Genomic DNA, 19,142 nt, shown 5'->3' with positions numbered 1-19,142 from the left:
CAATAAAATTAAATTAATTTTTTTAAAGTTATCTATATTTCAAACGTATGTAGCATAATTTTATTGATACTCATAAAGATATAAATTACTAAAAATTTGGGGAGTAATTTTTCGCACGTAAAACCATTTAAATAATAGAAAATTAATGAGATTAGTGCTCGAGTATTGTTATTTTTTTTTTTTTTATGAAAATTCAGCTCATCTAAATATATTATTTTTACAAATATCCTTGTTTGTTAATGTCCAAGCCACAATGGCATTTTAAAATTATTTAAATTTAAACTTAAATTATATACATAATCCATGTTCTCACACTAAGTCGCAAAGACTTTAAAAAGTTGAATTTTATTATTTATTAAAAATCTGATACTTAAAAAATATTAATGACAAATTATTACATTTTCCTCGACTTTTTTGAAATAATAACCTCACCGTTTCATTCCTCACGAGCATGCTTAAGAAATTCCATAATTTATTGACTCAGTCCAAAAAAACAAAAAAAAAAGGAAACGCCGATATAATTTATAATTTAATTAAAATATGAAAGAATTATTGTCAAAGCATTACATAAAAGTCGTACACATGCACATACAAGCTAGTTTCCCCATTCAAGTTCCACGCCTTCACGTACTATTTCATGCCAATTGAAAAATTAAATCAACATAAAATAGTAGGCGGTGGCTTGAAAATGTTAAATTTTATAATAAATATATTTTAGATACTGATTTAAGAGATGATATACTGAGAAAATCGTTTAATTTAGAGAAATAATATTCAAATAGTCGATCCCGTAAATAATATGAATGCGTTATGATGATGATAAAGTACTCAACGCTGAAATTATTGTTTTTACTAACTAATATTTTATTTATCGTCGAGTTACCAATTTTATATTTGTTTTGTTTCAAATATAAATAGCGTAAGTATCATGTGAAACGGTTTTACGGACTTATTTCCACTGAACGAATCACTCCGATTCATATTTAAAATAAAAAAAATAATACTTATATCCAGGGGCGGTCCTAAGAAAAAAGGAGGCCCTGGGCGAAACTTAGAATATGGTCCTCTTGTATTGATTCGAAATTCAAATGTATATTAAAAAAATTGAATAGCAAAATCAAAGTAAACCAAAATGTGTAAATAAGAAAACTACACATAGAAAAATGTTTACATAATTTCTCAAAATAATTTATTCAACAATCAATATTATTTAAAACGCACTCTTCTTGCGTTTTTTGAAGCAAAGTCATCAATTATGTCGTCATATGAGATATCCTCCAGTATGTCTTTTTCGATGCAGAGGATCGCCAAACTATTCGATCTTTCTTGACTCATTGTGGTTCTCAAATAAGATTTCAATAATTTTAACTTGGAAAAGCTTCTCTCAGCTGATGCTACAGTTACAGGAATAGTCAATAAAATTTGATACGCAACCACAACTGTAGGAAAAACATCCATTTTCAATGCAAACTCCAAAATTTTAATGGCTGTCCAAGATTTATTTGTGTCGTAAGCTTCAAGTGGTAGCATCTCTTGCAACATTTGTAATTCTAAAAGCAGATCATGAGCATCAATATCAGACGCATCATCCTTTTTCAAAACAGATTCAAGATTCATACAACATTTTCTCAAATAATCCTCATTCAATGCCATTAACTGTTTTCCATCCAACAGAAATCCAAACATCTCTTCAAAATTATTCAATTGCTCAAATCTACTTCTCAACTCCAAAAGAGCAATATCGACCACAACAAGAAAATAATCAGTCCTAAAGCATTCCTCAGCTGTTTGTGGTTCTCTTTCAGTATTAGCAACCTCATCAAACTGTCTCTTTCTAGAAGCTTGTCGTCGCTCAGGAAATACAGGGTCGACTCTAATATTGGAAGCAATTTCTTTAGCAGAATTTATGGCAGATGCAAATCCTTCTTCCCTGTAATTCTCAAACAAAGAAACAAGCCCTTTCAATTGTTTCACCGCAACATCAATATGCATCGTTTCAGATTGTAAGGATTTACTAACCGAGTTTATGTTGTAGAGAATATCATACCAAATCACCAAACTTAACAAAAATTCAAAGCTACTAAGTTCATGTGTTGCTAACAATCTAGCATCCCTGGATAATCTTGCATCCTCAGTTAAATCCGTTACCTTAAGTAAAGCTTCTCTGATTTGCCCAACTTTTGACTTAATGGCCTTGACACTTTCGATATGACTTTCCCATCTCGTGGGGCACAATGACTTGAGTGTCAAATTATCCAAACAGTCAAGTAGAATACTCCAACGTTTTGTAGAATTTGAGAACACGGTATACATGCATTGACATGCTCCAAAAAAAGATTTTGCTTTAACACAAGAGTTTGCCATATCACAAATAACCAAATTAAGACAATGACTACCACACGGCATATAAAAGGTTCTTGGATTTATATCAAGCAATCTTTTCTGAACACCTTGATGTTTTCCTTTCATGTTGGAGCCATTATCATAACCTTGTCCTCTTATATTATCAATATCAAGTCCAAGAGAGTCCAATGCAGCACACAATTCATTGAAAAGGCTCAATCCACTCGTGTTTTCAACATTCAGAAATTCTATAAAGTATTCCTCAATTTTTACAGGAACGCATGACACATCAACACACCGTAATATTAAAGTCATTTGTTCCTTGTGGCTTGCATCAGGAGTACAATCAAGTATCACTGAATAATACTTTGCTTTGTTAACCTTTTCAATGACAACATTTTTCACTTTTAATGACATATTCGTTATCAACTCATTTTGAATTTTATGACTGAGGTAATGATGATGAATTTCTTTTCCTTTAATGAGCCGAAGATGTTCTTGCATTATAGGATCAAACTCGGCAATCATCTCAATCAAGCCCAGGAAATTACCCTTTGAACTATCCTCCATATTTTCATTTTTTCCACGAAATGACAAAATATTTTTAGCCAAACATTTTACCACTGCTATAATTCTTGTCAAAACCCCTCTCCAACGGTGTGTTTCATTTTTAATCTGTTCCTGCAATTCTTTGTCAATTGTTTCATTTTTCCTCAACCTCACTTGTAACTCCACCATCGATCTCAAATTAGCAAGATGTTCACGACATTTTTCGTGTTCTCTAAGCTTCTCACTTAGATGCTTCCAATCTCTAGATCCGTCTTCTGCTAATTGACTTCGTGATGGAAGTGTTTTGAAAAGCTTACAGCAGAAACAAAATACTTTATCTAACTCCTTTGAATAAACTAGCCATTTTCTTTCATGACTTGTTTTGTTTGGAAGCACTCTATTATAATGCTCTGAGGAAAAATGTCTACCAAGTTCATCATGTGGGTATTCAAAATTAACCTCTCTAATGGGGCCTTTTTCAACGAGTAAATCCCTCATTTTTGTATCAAGGCTATTCCAAACTCTTGGATCAAATATATTCAGAGAATGATCTATGTTTTCATTTTCCTCAATACCCATAGTGTTTGCAACATACATCTCTTCTATTTGTTCGTCAGAATGATTTTCTTGTGTGCTCAGATTATCGACATCAACAATCAAATTTTCTTGAACTATACTCGTTTATTTCAAAACAAACTTATCCATAGAGCCTTTCATTGATTGGGTCATCTTCTTTTCTGTTTAATTTTTTTTCCTTTTTGAACTTCCAGATGGGTATTTTCTAGGCATCCTATTTCTTCAAGTGATACTACACCAAGAACAACCACAAAAAAATAATTGAACTATAAAGATTTATCCTTCACATTCATAATTATAAAATTATCCAAAAAAATTCACAATGAACTATTAAAATTCAAAATGCATGTGCTAATTTAATTTAACACCAGTTAATTTAGCAATTCAAAATCAAATTCAACAAAAGTCCCAAATTTCAAAATTAGGTTTTGAAAATTCATACCTCTAATCTTCGACGATAAAAAATTTACTAAGGGATGACGAGGAGCAACGATGAGTACTGAAACAAAATTGAGATGATAGAAGACAATTGGAATGAAGGTTAGAGATTGGTCAGATCGTATAGCTTCATCCGCCGAAATCGAAAATTGAGTCTTACGATTTGAGTATTGAAAATGCTGCTGTTATAATTTTTTGTATCATATTTAGGTCTTATTATATATATAATATAATTAAAGTAATTATTTGGGTCCCAATACTATTATATATATATATATATATATATATATATATATATATATATATATATATATATATTAAAAAAATTTGGGGCCCCCATCAAAATGGGGCCCTGGGCATGGAAACAGTTTGCCCTTGGAAAGGGCCAACCCTGCTTATAACATAAAATGTAATATTTTTTAATGAGTCATGTCGGGTTGTAGATCTGTATTGCAAAACTAATTTTTGAAGACGGACTTAGTGATATAAATTTAATAGGCTAAATGACTAGTTTTTAAATAAAAGAATTTTGCATTATGCACATTGTTGGAATAAAAATTAGCATACGAGTGAATGATTTGGTGACCCAGGTTATTTAGTTTTTTTTTAAAAAAATAAATACAATATATTTTTTGTTTTAGTTTATTATTTTAGCTTTAGGAAACGAACGGGGGCTATACAATTAGTCCCCTCGAATGGGCCTTTTGGTATTAAAAAAATGTACGTCCCCAGCAATCAAATCAATATTTTTAAAAGTAGTTGTTATCTTCTGCGTAGTTGCTTCATGTAAACTGTAAAGTAAACAGCCAACCAAACAGATTTTAACTTGTTTTTATTGGAGAAATATTATTAATTTATTAGGATAAATATAAGATAAATATACAGGAGTAATGAATATAAATTTGTGAGGCCGATCCATTCAATTCATATTTGAAAAATAAAAAATAATATTATTGACATAAAAAGTAGAGTAGGTCTCTTATCATACGGTCTCACGAATCTTTATCTGTGAGACGGGTCAACCTTATCGATTATTCACAATAAAAAACAACTACTCTTAGCATAAAAAAAATAATACTTTTCATAGATGATCCAAATAAGAGATATGTCTCACAAAATACGACCCGTGCGACCGTCTCACACAAGTTTTTGCCTAAAAAGTAATACTCTTTAAAAATCGGGTCGTATATAAGCTCCGACTAACAAAATTGAACTATGAGACTGTCTAATAAAAACATTTGTGAATAATTTATTCAACCTACCAAAAACTAGTTATTCAAGATATTGAATCTTTCAAAATAAAGGGCCAATCAAAATAGAGGATTTGTAGTTACTAGAAAATACAAAGTTGATATGTCTCCATCAAATATATATATATATATATATATATATTGGATTTTATATTGCGTGGAAATCACTTGATTTATAGAATAGACTACTTGCTGCTTCAACGGGATTCATAGAATAAAGAAGACCAAACGTAGACCACATCCAATAGGCAGCGTGGGGCAATAGTTACATAATCCATTGATGAAATAATCGATATATATTAAATCCGATCGAAATGTTGTTATATTATAAAAATATTAATATAATTAATAATATATTTTAATATATAAAATATCAATGTAAATAGACAAAAATAATATTTACTAAAGTTTAAAAACTAAATATATATTCAAAATATCGGTTATAGTTATGTATTTTTTTGGTTTAAAAAAATAGAAAATATTAAATTTAAGATTTTTAAAATTAGAAAATTAAATATTTTTTAAAATAAAACCGATTGATTCGATTTTTCATTGGCAAAAACTGGGTGAGATGGTCTCACGGGTCGTATTTTGTGAGTTATTTGGGTCATCCATGAAAAAATATTACTTTTTATGCTAAGAATAATACTTTTTATTGTGAATATAGGTATGGATTGACGCGTCTTACAGATAAAAATTCGTGACACCGTCTCACAAGAGCCATACTCTTTTTCATTTCATAGCTGGTCAGATCGGTTAGACCACTATAATGATTTTTGAGAGTGTTTCAGACAAGACCTGTGATTGTTTTCCGTGTCGAACGGATCGATCTTGTCCAGTTTTGAAAATATCGTCGTTGGGATTGAAGTTATGAAAATATTTGAGTAGATGGTTTGAAATGACTAAAAATATATTTGAAATTCATTTTAAAAATTAATTTTTTGAGATTTAGAATTTATTTCCGATTTTGTAAATTTGAAATCCCAAGTTTCAAATCCATAAATACAAAAAAAATAAAAAAAAATTGTGTGGTAGATAATATTCAAATAAAATTTCATCGATAATCTGACACCATCAAATAAACATTTATAATATTTTGAAAAAGTTATAAATATTTTTTTTCATGATTATTTGAATGGTTTTGCGGCTATGGACCCCAATTTTCTTCCCCCTTTAGGATTTTGGCCACGATTATCGATTATCGGTTGTTCTATTTTTTGCTGTATTTTGTTTTTTATTATAATTAATTATCGAAATCTATTTTATACAATTAATTATTACATTTTTTTGTATTTAATTTGTAAAATTTGAATAAATGCTAATAGATTTTGTGTTATTCCAGTGGAGGCGCTTTTGACTGCAATATCCGACACGATTATTCTCAATAAAGGGCGTTCGGCCATTTGGGACTCGCTCCTCTCTCTCTCTCTCTCTCTCTCTCTCTCTTTCCGCGGAGATTCACTGAGGATAAAGGCGGGCCACATCATTGTCTATTTGTCTTTCATTCTATCTTTTCGGATTGATGTGTAGATATAAGGATCGGGTGGGATTGCTAGAATAAAGTTTTGGTAGGCACTTTGATTCTGGCTCAAGCGTCGTAAACTTTTTATTCTGGGCGTGAAACTTGAAGGTCGGATTTTTATGATCAACTTTTAAGTTTATTATGGGGAAAATAGAAAATAGTATCATTTTGCGGTGTTCTTGATCCTGTGGGCCGTTTCTTTTTCACCTTTTCGAGGTGAGAAGGGGATATGTTTGGTTAGAGTTTGAAGTTTTTGTGAGATTCGTGTGTTTAAAGAATCGAGGACTTTGGTTTGTAGGCAAAGGCAAAAGATTTTTGAAGTATTTGATAAATCTTCTTTTTTTTTCCGGTGAGTATGATGTTGAGGAAGGGTAAAATTGTGACAAAGCTGTCCTTTCTGGTGTGACGGAGGAGGGAAACATGATCGAGTTTCTGCTGATTTGTTAACCGTGTAAGAAATTTACACTCCCTTTAAATTCTTGATCTGACTTGTTCTTGAATTTTGGTTGTTTCGGTTGTTATTGTGAATATGTGGTTGGCTTTTTTTCGTTTTATTTGTATGTTCTCTCTTTCATAGCAAGTCTTAGTAATAAAATGGATTTGTTTAGTTGAGTATCGATTAATCTCGTCTTGGATCATTTAGTTATTGGAAATTTATGATTTCTGATGTGCAAAGAACAGCCAATTCATTTTTTGTTTGATATGTACGGTTAGGCTGGTTGATTTTCGATTAAAGTGTAACTGCATCGAGGTTTAAAAATGATTCTCCTACGACATTGAATTTAAAAATACGATATCTCAAGCTTAAAAACCGTTGTGCTACATCACCAGTTTCGTATATTATCTCTATAATACGATATATGAGAAGATCAAAACACGAATCCACTGAAGTAGTAGTCAAGTGAGGACTTTGTAATATGTGGGCCAATAAAGATTCTTCCCTGCCCTATGAATGAAGTTCATCGTTTACTTACATGTATATCTGTGTGAGTACGTAAGCCGACCTGTAGAATATATAGATAGATAGATATGCATGCCATATAAATCAGTATCGTGTTTATTGCTTGCAGCCGAGTCTTTCAGATTAGATTTATTGCTGATGGGAAATGACGATGTCGATGTCTTGGAAGGACTGCCAAATACCTGGAACATTAAGGTGAATTACTTTCTCTGAGTTCTTGCATGGGATCAAATTCTATTATTCTACAAAAGCATGATGCAAGTTTTTTGAATTGTTTATCACAATCATGGCTATTGTTACTATAATAAAAAGCTCCAATTTGCATTTTCTTTAGACTTTATATGTGGTATGATTGCAGGTACATGCTCGAATGTGTTTGGAACTCCTTAAACTTGTCATAATGGTTTCCAAGATTTTTCCAGAAATTGAGGCAGCTCGTCCGCGTTGCACATCAGGAATAGAGGCGCTTTGCTTGTTAAATAATGGTATTATTAAAGCCAAGTCTCTGCTTCAACACTGCAGTGAGTCCAGCGCACTCTATCTGGTATATACTATACACTGATCCAGATTTAAGTGTAATAAAACTGATTTCAACATGATTAAAATTAATCTAGAGATTCTTATATGTGTTAAAAACTTGTTGTGATGTGTGACTAGTATTTTTCTTTTCTGTTCTGTAAAATTAACAGGCACTTACTGGAGATGCTATAATATCCAGATGTAAAAAGTCAAGGAACTTGTTGGAGCATAGTCTCGATCAAGTTCAGAATATGGTTCCAGTAGTGCTGGCGGCAAAGGTCAGCAATCAAGATCCCTCTTAGCAAATAAATCTTCCTAGATGAATTTTCTGAAATTTTGAGGCAATTTTTTTTCTTCCATTCGTTGATTATGTGGGCATCCTAAGCAATTCATTGTTGTTCATTCTAGGTTTTCTGAAACTCACTTTAGACGTTTGTTATCACTGTTCAAATCATGAGCAGTGAACTATATTATACTAATATTAGTCTACTATTACTACTAATGAATGGTGATGACGATGACGATGATCAACATTGAACTATATTATACTAATATTAATCTACTATTACTACCAATGAATGGTGATGATGATGATGAGCATGTCGCTCCAGGGCATAGAAGTGGAATAATGGCAAGACCTCTTGGATAATCATTCTAGGAAGATTTATAGGTGTCTGTTTTTGGTATAAAATGACAATTTTTTTTGGGAAAAAGAAAAGCAGTCACAACTTGACTGATCATCTTGGCAGGTTTTATACCTCATTTCCTAACCACTACATTATTTCACAATTCTATTTTTTATTTTTTAAAAAAGTTCTTGTGCTTTTATTTTTAAAAAAAGTTCTCGTGCTTTTTTTTCCATGTATTCTTCTCTCTTCTCAGACAAATACAAATGTCTTGCTTTTTCCTTCTTTCTGGAAAAGAAAGAAGTAGCTGGGAAAATACATGATACCATTTTGTGACTAGAAAGATGAAACATTGGGTTGGGGGAAATTTAAAATTTACCTTCAAGGATCCTACTAAGCGAGCTGAAAATCTCCCTAAACAGACTACATTCTTATCTTATAGGTTTTATTTAGTTTCATTATTTAATCCAATGTTGTTCCCACAGTTAACATGCTCCATTTTTTCTACGGTCAACAAGGTTGAAAAATTAGACCACGATCTTCTGTTTTCTTGTGAGACCATAAACTTTTAAAGGTTGACATGTTTTACCAAATGTTACTATCAGATTTCTGGAATTATTTCTGATCTGAGGACTGCAGCTTTTTGTTTGGATCCACCTGAAGAGGAGGCTGGGAAGTTATTGCGGGAATTGCTTCATAAATATGGTTCAACAGCTGATCACACAGAGGAAGTCACACTTTCTGCTATTCAAACTGTTTCTTCCCTGCTCCATCTTACATCCCAAAAGGCTTTATTGATTGAGAAAAGATCTATCAGAAAGCTTGTTGATAAATTTGGTGAAACTGAACCAACTAAGAGGAAGATCTTGTTGTTCTTTCTGAATCTTCTGAACAAATATGGGAAACTTATTATTGCGGAGCTAAAAAATAACAGTCCAGCTGTAACTGAAGAACCCTTTCCATCTGTGGGCCCATACTATTTTTCAGGAGAAGTTGAGCTCCATATGAATTATAGGTTTGATGAATCTCAAATTAAAATGTTAAGTAGGCCAGTGCCACCAGAGGAGTTCATATGCCCTTTAACTTCGAAGTTAATGTATGATCCAGTTGTGATTGCTTCTGGGCAAACGTTTGAAAGGATGTGGATACAGAAGTGGCTTGACGATGGTAACGAAACTTGCCCGAAAACCAAAGTGAAGCTGGCTCACCTGTCATTAACTTCAAATTCGGGTATGAAAGATCTGATCTTGAAATGGTGTGCCACACATAATGTGTCGATTCTTGACCCCAAAATGCAGGATTCGTTGGTAAAATCTTGGGAAACTTCTACCAATTCCATTGCTAGCTTGAGTAGTTCGATGAATGATCTAAATCTTCCCCTAGATTTCAGTTTTTTGCCATTTATATCCAGTCATGGTTCAGATCCCTCACATTCTAAAATCGATGACGGTGCAAAAGCCTCTCATGAAATAGATGTGGAATATTTTGCTAAATTTAGTTCTCTTCCCTGGGAGTCTAGGTGCAATGCTATTGAAGATTTCAAAAGAATTTTGGAAAATAATGATGCATCTTGGCCAGAAATGCCAACGGAAAACTTCGTTCAACTACTTTTTAGATTTTTGAGGGATGCTTGTGGTTTTGGTGACGTGAATGCTCAGATATCTGGATGTCTGTTATTATCAAAATTGGTGCAGAAAGACAGGTATTTATATGTAGCGTCTTGGAGATAACTCTACTATCTTCTTCAATGGTTCTGAAAATTAATTATTATAGTGAACTGGAAACAAGATCATGTAAAAACATGACATCTTTTGTTCTAGTTACCCATTTAACACCGCGCTGGCAAAACCTTATCTATCAGCACTGAAAAACAAAATGGATGTGAAAATTTAGATAATATTAACTTTTATCCTAGATCGTGTTGTTGATTTCTACTAATAACAATTTCCTTTGCTTATATATTGTCCTGCTAATTACAGAAACAGCAGTTTATACATGAATGAAGATACTTTCGTTATTCTGGCATCATTTCTTGATACGGAGGTTGCTAAACAAGCTCTCTCCATATTGGAGGTGCTATCCTCTTGCCAACACTGTGGCTACAAACTAGCAGCATCTGGTGCACTGCTTGGAATCATTAATATACTCGACTGCCAGATTCTAGAATTGCTGGAACCAGCCTTAAAAATATTGGGTAACTTGTCGTCAAAAGATGATCTTGCTTCCATGATCTGGCCTTCAGACTTTGTTTCGAAACTTATTCCACTTTTGGAGGATAATACTCTAGGCAAGATATTGTGTTACCATATTGAAAAACTTGTGTCACATCGAAGAGATCCGAGTTTCTATTGCTGGAACTGAAAGATGCATTTCTGCTATCTCCGAGCAACTCGAGAAAGAGAGTAAAGAAGATCAAGAGTGTGCAGTATCTATTCTTCTTTCTTTGTGCTCTCAACATGTACTTTATTGTCAGCTGGTCATGAAAGAGGGTGTTATTCCTGGCCTTGTTCATGTATCCGTCAATGGTAACAATAAAGCGAAGGCCATGGCTCTGGAATTACTTCGAATTCTCAAAGAGGAATTCAGTACTTCCGGAGAAAACACGGGACCAGTTGCTGTTAAAGAATCTATCGAACAACGAAAAGATAAAAAGCCTCTTTCGAAATCTGGGGGATTGCTTGGTAAAATCTTCTCCAAACAAGTTGCCTTTTCGTCGAAGAAAAAAAAGTTGAACCCCGTCGGCTAAAACCTGTTAGCTGTTCATATAGTTATTTATATGGATATGTTAGTTCACCTGATATAGTTAGTATGAGTGTTGCAGAAAGTGATACTTGAGGGCACATATTAATATAGTGTGCTTGCTCCTTAAGACTGAACTTCGGTGATTTTAGTGAATATTAGTTATGTATAGAGGGCATTATTTGGGGAAGAAAAGATTGTGTTGTAGTTTTCTTCGATTCCCTTGATATATGTTCTGTGTAAAGTTCGTTTGCATATTTTATACTGTGATTGGACTTTAATTAGTCTATCCCTTGATTTATAATTTATTTATAATATCGAAAGTTTAGTACCTATATATAATCATATTCATTTACATCTCTCTAAACCATGTCTTTCAATGGTCAAATTGCCATTATCATCCCCTTGTTTATCTAATTATCTAATCCTTACTATCTTCAAAGAAACCATATTTCCAACTTATGTTTACTTGTACTTTTAAAGTGCATCAATCACTTTAATCATAAATAAAAGTTTAAATTTTAATGATTGAGATTATTTGCAAAATCAGTAAGCTGTAGTATGAAGATCATAAAGAAAGATAAATTGGTTGCAACTTAGTTTTTTTGTATCTTTGTTACCTTTTCTTTATTAGTGGTCCACAAAGAATTTATACTCAAGATTACAATCAAATTGATACCATCAAGAACTAAAGTTGAAAAACATAGGGGACCAATTTATGTAGCATTGCAAAAAAAAAAAAAAAAAAAAAAAAAGATCAAAAAATAAGAAAATAATAAGGGAAAAATCAATAAATAAACATGGTGGTGGTTGAATTGTGCTAAACAATTTGTTTTGTTTAGTGGGGTTGGACCATAGTTGATGTGATCATAGGATCCTTCTTCATGATATGCAAATAGAGGAGTAAGGCTATGTTTGGAACTAGGTTTTTTTGTTGGGGGAAAAAACCGAGTATATCTTACTTTGTTTCTCATCATTTACCTAACTCAAATCAATCTCCAAACACAGCATATGTAAGGAAAATCGCAACTTTGACTATGTATATTATCTTCTTTATTTTTTTTATTTTTCGACGTACCTTTGATTTGTCTACAATGTGACGTTGTGTAGTATCATATTAACACTTATAATAAAAAAGACTTAAATCATCAAAAAAATTAAATACACGTGACAAAACTTAATTATGATATCATAGAATAACATAATTACGAAAAAATTTAGACGATATTTTTCGATTAAAATAAGATATTATATATAGGAAATATTATTATCATCTAAAATTATGTATGTATAAAGAAATATCGTTGGTGCCACTGTCCAGATTATGGGGACCCTAAAGTCCTTTTTCCATCGTCTTTCTCCATCAACTTAAAAGTGATGTTGTTCCTCTCCCATTAATCTTATAATTATACTTATTTCAATTATTTTATATTGATACTATTGTTTTGATCAGTGTATATAGAGATGTATAAAATTATTGTGAGATTGTCTCACGATTTATATTTTTGAGGCATATTTTTAATTCGACTCAATTCATTAAAGTATTAATTTTTCGTATCAAAATTATTATTTTTCTTTCCATAAAACTAGATCGACCCATCTCACGAATATATATTTGTGAAACAGTACATAAGAGACCTATCATAGCAAGAGTGAATTTTACTCTGTGTGTGTATACATATATGTTGATGATCTAATGACTAACATTTGATCCTATCATATAAGGAGAAATGCTACGTATACATAGAATAATCTATAAAATTATATGATGATTTAAAATTTAGGGTTTTTCCGAACACACACCACAATGATTCCATTTTAAATAGCTGTACATATGTAAGTTGCTTTTAAGATAGGCACTCCTAATTTCTTGTGTGCACCATATTTTGGGTTTTTTTGCCCGATTATAAGAAAGCACAATGCTGATTGCTTTTTATATAGAAATGTCTAATACGGAATAGGTACCAAATTTAGGGGGTTCATCCATTCACTTGACCTAGAAAAACTAGATGTTTAAAGAAACAAATTAATGGGATTTTTTTTATTAATTATTTATTTTAATCTTTTCCAATATAATAAAATGTAAAAACTATTGATTGGTGGTACCTAATAATAAATTTTAGGCTTGTAGATGCTACTCATATAGGTAATAACATCATCCACGTATCACATGACACGTGTGTTGAATGATAAATCATGATCACTCATCCATACATCATGGTTGAATGACTTGTCATTATTTATCAATTCAGCACACGTGTCATTTTTTGAATGTGTATTGATACTCACGGGAGATTTAGGTTCCGATTACGCAAGTGTCACTAGTACAGATGCAGGCTTCGAATTTTTCTTGAGCCTGAAATCACGAAGAAGACCGTTAGAAGGGGACCGGGAGGGTGTCCCGGTGTAACCCCTCCGACGCTCAAGTCAGAGACTGAGGATATAAGGGGGGAGCAGCTAAGGGTGCTCCTGAGAAATAATGTATCGAATGCCTGAGTTATACACCCGAACCTGATATTTATAGGAGAATACATGGGCTCTTGATGGGCCTGTCTTTCATTTGGGCTTGGGATGGACCAAGGGTAGTGGGCCCATCCATAAGGTATCACCATGTAAGATCACTACCAACGTGGATAACATGAACAAATCTGTTTGAAGGCTACCGTGTTTGTTCGGCAATTTACTCGGTGTGAGTCAAAGAGTAACATATGCGGTTTCCATTGTCATGTTCATTTCTTGGCCAAAAAAACATGTCATCACGAATAAAACAATGAAGGATCAACGTTATTCAGTACAATATGTATTTCAAATATTCAAGAATGCGAAACTCTTGAATTAGCTCCATCCCTCTCCTTATCCATCTTGCATCCATCATCACATGGTTACAATCGACAACAATAACTATTATTATAATTATTTGTTTTTACAATATTGTTTGGATTGCTTCTCTGAATTTATAGCCCTAAAACCCGTTGATGTCCGAATGCTATCAAAGACAACATACCATGTGGAATTGGGCAAATCCCTTTTGTATTTTTGCCAACAGTTGATGTATGTATCTTGACTTGATGTTGTCTACCACCCACATGTATTTTTTGGAGCAGTGCATGTATTTTTTTTATATTCCCGCTTGAAAGTGGATAATTGCTACTCCACAAAGATACACATGCAATACCCTTTGTGAAGGTGACGGGGAGTAAAGGTAGTCGTTTTAAATTTATTAATTATTTTCAACAAATAAATAGAACTTATTTTAATTATCAATAGTGAAGATATATATTGTGTTGAAATATCTATGGTGCATATTTTGTATTACTTTTTAAGGATTTTTTTTCAATAAGGGGTTCAAATTTTGGGCTAGAGATGCAAGAAATGTGTCAAACTTTGTTTAGATATTAATGGGTTGTGGTACAATGGTCTCTAAGAAAAACATAGAGATGGAAATAGTTTTTTTTTAGGTTTTAAATGGTTCGTGAGGGAAAATAGATATGGAAGATGGGAGAGATTATTTAAAATATAAATATATTAATATAAAACTCCGTTACAAAGCTGGAATAGCTCAGTTGGTTAGAGCGTGTGGCTGTTAACCACAAGGTCGGAGGTTCAAGCCCTCCTTCTAGCGATTATCAATTATGTTTTTTTACCATGCAATGATTTTACCAAATCACCCTTCCTCGGACAATTTCACATGGTGGCGCGTGGGACACTGGGCTCCACTCCCCACCACTTTCCGCCCCCACCACCACCACAAACCCCCCCCCATCTTCCCCTATCATTTCATCACCATTTACTCCCATTCTCCACCTTTCATCTTTATAAATCCTTCTATCTCCCATCATCATCGCCTCACATCACCCATTTCCCCGCATCCCCCCGCCAAATCTTGAATTCCCCTGTTAAATTATGGACGTAAGTGTGCTCGAAAGACAAAAGGACATACTCCAACGCCTTCATTCTAGTAAATACCAAGAAGATCATCATCATGCTGCTCGAGTTAATCTGCACTCTGTATCTGATCATCAACAAGAAGTTTTATCCAACGGCTGGCATCCCGTCAAGGCTGCTCATCAATATTCCGGTGATACGAATCAGCGGTGTTTTTCGTCTGTTTCGAGCTCTAACAACTCGTCCTTGGCAAGTGTTACAATCCCGAAAACTGACAGCCAATGTAACAGTAGCCTGGTCGACGTAGGATGCAGTGTTTTCTGTTCTGCTACGAAGAGAAAAGCAGAGGTTTGGCTTTAATTTCAGTTCTTTTCCATGAAAAACTAGGATCTTGCTTCACAATGGTTTGTGGGTTTTCAAATTATTTTCCTTTTAATTTCAGTTTAGTCTAGAAGATGAATACAAGAACAAAGGACTTGTTGAAGAGGAAGCAGGAGACGAGAAATCAGAGGTTACTACAAAAACTGAGCTGGAAACTTCAACAAACACTTGTTCCAAGAAAGGTTCCAAGGTTTCCGAGGCACCAAAGCCCGATTATATACATGTCCGGGCACGGCGTGGCCAGGCCACCGATAGCCACAGTTTAGCAGAAAGAGTATGACTCTTTTTCCTTTAATTTGCCATAAAAATAACAATTTAAGGACAACATGGGAATTTAGCCGGGTGTTTTTAGCTTTCTTGATTTTCTAAGACGATTGGTTTGTGGGTTTTTATAGGCGAGACGGGAAAAAATCAGTAAGAAGATGAAGTGCTTGCAAGATTTAGTCCCCAGTTGTAATAAAGTTACTGGCAAGTCCGGAATTCTTGATGAAATCATCAACTATGTTCAGTCTTTACAAAAACAAGTTGAGGTACCGGTTGTTTCGTTTTCTTGGTTTTAAATTAGCATTTTACAGAATCGGCTTGTGTTTTGATGCTGCTACCATTTATGTTGCAATCTGCAGTTTCTTTCAATGAAACTTGCTGTTTCAAACCCCCGGCTCGACTTCAGCGTTGACGATTTCTTCACGAAAGAGGTAACTTCCTTGTGTTCCACCGTATCCAATGAGTTTGAAGTTTTGAGAGAAGTGATTTTAAAATCAGTATGAGAGACGTGAAGTCACATTCCGCAAAATCTCGGTGTCCAAAGCCGATATATTCATTGGCGTGCTGATTTTAGGCCAATGTTATTCAATGCTCAACCGTAGTACGTGGTTGTACTTTATATATTAATGTTGGGCGTATATTAATCAGTTTCCAAACATGAGTGAATATGTTCAAACATAAAACTTCTGTCGGCACCTAACATGAGCTCAAATCTTTGGAAAAATGGCTTGAATAGAATTTTAGTTGGTCGGTTCCCAACTTAAATGCTAGCATATGTGACTAACTTTGTGATCAAATTTTGGATTGAAGATTCCTGCATACGTTGCCAAAACACCACAAACACCAGCTGCTACAGAATTTGAAGCCACTAATTCAGCGTGTTTCCAGTATAATCCGATGCAACAGGGAACCTCAAATCATGGAACTAATCTAATATTGAATGAATCTCAAATGGCAACTCAAAATGAAGGACCCTCTAGTGTGCTTGCCCCTGAAGTTTTTCTTGATTCCGCTTCAATCCCTGTAATTTCCTGGATCTCTATTCGTCTTTCTAACCATGTCTCAACTCATTCATTCCTTGTTTGACCTCCTCATGAGTGACTCATTGATCTTTTGCAGCAATTACTGCAGATATCAAGTTGGGACTCCGAGTTCCCGAATCTGTTCAATACCAGGTTTCATTATTAGTACAAGAATACCAACCCAGGGCGTCATTCTACCGTAAGGTCTGGTTGTTGTGGATTCATAAGCTAATCTTACTTGTACCCCGGTATTCGAGATTCGTGGGAAATCTCAAGATGAAACACAGAATGCTCGGGGAATTTGTGACTAGATAGCACCAGTAGAAGAATTCTTTTTCATGGATGGATTGCTAGAATATGTGTGTATTGAGTAATGAGTGTAAATTGACATATAATTTCCATTTGTATTACTTCCTGTAAGTCATTTATCACCTCATTGAACCTATTCATTGAATATAATATAATTAACTGGATTCTATTTATCCACAGTAATTTTACCTTTGCCCCAGTTCTGTTCAGTTTTAAAAAGCTGGAATAGGTTCATGTTTAGCAAGATATAATTTTCCTTTAATTCCCAACTCCATGTCAAAGGCTCACTCGTTTATATCTCTAACGAACCTCCCTCGAATCGAAATTTTTTATCGCTCGTTAATCGTTATACTTTGTTCTACAAGAATGCATGTTTGTGTCTTCAATGAAGTATATGATCTCTCTTTACACCCAATCGAATAGAAACAAGGGATTACAGTTGGGAACTTTAAAAAAAGTGGGACAAAGGATAGGCGAATGAAAGGTAAAAGATAAAGAGGATACAATGACTAGTTGTTGTTAAGGTGGTGACCACTTAGAGCCACCGAGAATAGGACCATCATCACTTGGATAGCTATTTTCTTGGCATCCCACAATTATTCCTTCAAATTTTGCTCTCATTTTTTTGGACAAATTGGTATATTGCCTAATATACTCGAGTTTTAATTCAAACCAAATTCTGAGCTAAAAGTTTTAAAATTTTCGAACTTCGGATCGAGCTTGAACTCGATTAGAATTAATTAAAACCTTCTAAATTTCGTCATATTCGACTCGATTCAATATAATAGCACGACATTTTCAAAAAACACTTCGTTGCTTTATTTAAATGTAATCTCTCTTGTATTTCACACTTCTTTGATTTTTTATTTTTATTTTTTTTGAAATTAGAAATTAAGAATACGCATTGCCTGTTATGATAGGAAAATGTCACTCTTTTTAACTATCGAATAAACATTCTGCTTGTTCCAAAATTAGATTAATAAATTAGAGAAAAAATTTTCAAAGTTTGTTGGTATTATATAACGGCAAAAACTTGTGTGAGACGGTCTCATGGGTCGTATTTTGTGAGACACATCTCTTATTTAGGTCATACATGAAAAAATATTACTTTTTATGCTAAGAGTATTAATTTTTATTGTGAATATCGGTAGAATTGACCCGTCTCACAGATAAATATTCGTGAGACCGTCTCACAAGAGACATGCTCTTATATAACATAACGCTAGAATATTTAGAATATTTATTTTTGATATATAATTTTAAAATATACCAACTTTTCAAATTTCAATCCACGTGAAGAGCCCAAAAGTAATGGTCTGGACTAAAACAACTTTTTAAGGGAAAAAAGTTACTAATATAATAGGATAATGTAAAAGGAATCAATCGCATTTTGTTAACTTCAAAATATATTGAGGTTGAAATTTGAAAAATATCTTAAAATTAATAAATTTAATTGGTTGGGTTGACGAGAATCGATTAAAAATTCAATCCAATTAAATGTTGATTACAAATGTGTGTATCGATTATTTATTACATTTCAATCAAATTGTTTAATGTTTCTTAGTTGGTTTGAATAAGATCAATAAGTTATGTATTACAGTCAAATTATTTATTTATATATATATTGTAGTTACAACGGTAATAGGTCATCTCTAATTATTTTAGTGGATAGAATACATGAATTTTTAATCAATTGTCAGATATTTGATGTTTCTTATCAATACTTTTTCAGACGAATATGTCACACAAGGTATACTC

General features: G+C 33.2%; 3 protein-coding genes and 1 non-coding gene across 5 annotated transcripts; 3 read left to right on the top strand and 1 right to left on the bottom strand.

Annotated features, from left to right (window-relative positions):
- Positions 1-1,206: 1,206 nt before the first annotated feature.
- Positions 1,207-3,516, bottom strand: LOC142537859 (uncharacterized). Its single transcript, XM_075643340.1, has one exon. It carries the CDS (start codon positions 3,487-3,489, stop codon positions 1,207-1,209), a length of 2,283 nt encoding a protein of 760 aa, XP_075499455.1. The 5' UTR covers positions 3,490-3,516.
- A 3,061-nt stretch (positions 3,517-6,577) lies between these two features.
- On the top strand, positions 6,578-11,812 carry LOC142536914 (U-box domain-containing protein 5-like). Its single transcript, XM_075642326.1, is given in 7 exon segments — positions 6,578-7,127; positions 7,749-7,834; positions 7,998-8,183; positions 8,329-8,436; positions 9,390-10,486; positions 10,764-11,070; positions 11,072-11,812. Coding segments are annotated over 6 exon segments (2,214 nt in total). The 5' UTR covers positions 6,578-7,127; positions 7,749-7,777; the 3' UTR covers positions 11,531-11,812.
- Positions 11,813-15,071: 3,259 nt separating this feature from the next.
- Positions 15,072-15,145, top strand: TRNAN-GUU (transfer RNA asparagine (anticodon GUU)). Its single transcript has one exon. It is a non-coding gene; the product is annotated as a tRNA-Asn (tRNA).
- A 173-nt stretch (positions 15,146-15,318) lies between these two features.
- LOC142536913 (basic helix-loop-helix protein 79-like) lies at positions 15,319-17,557 on the top strand. 2 transcript variants are annotated; one of them, XM_075642325.1, is made up of 6 exons: positions 15,319-15,756; positions 15,851-16,063; positions 16,185-16,319; positions 16,413-16,484; positions 16,864-17,076; positions 17,185-17,557. In XM_075642325.1, the coding sequence occupies exons 1-6, from the start codon at positions 15,427-15,429 to the stop codon at positions 17,239-17,241; spliced, it is 1,020 nt and encodes a 339-aa protein (XP_075498440.1). In that variant the 5' UTR covers positions 15,319-15,426; the 3' UTR covers positions 17,242-17,557. The 2 variants fall into 2 exon arrangements, with proteins under 2 accessions (XP_075498440.1, XP_075498438.1); XM_075642323.1 differs by having other exon boundaries at positions 15,321-15,756; positions 17,173-17,557.
- The last annotated feature ends 1,585 nt before the right edge of the window (positions 17,558-19,142 follow it).

This window comes from Primulina tabacum, chromosome 2 (genome assembly GCF_025594145.1).
Source record: "Primulina tabacum isolate GXHZ01 chromosome 2, ASM2559414v2, whole genome shotgun sequence".
NCBI classification, from domain to species: Eukaryota; Viridiplantae; Streptophyta; class Magnoliopsida; order Lamiales; family Gesneriaceae; genus Primulina; species Primulina tabacum.
This window is presented reverse-complemented; position numbering and strand designations above follow the sequence as displayed.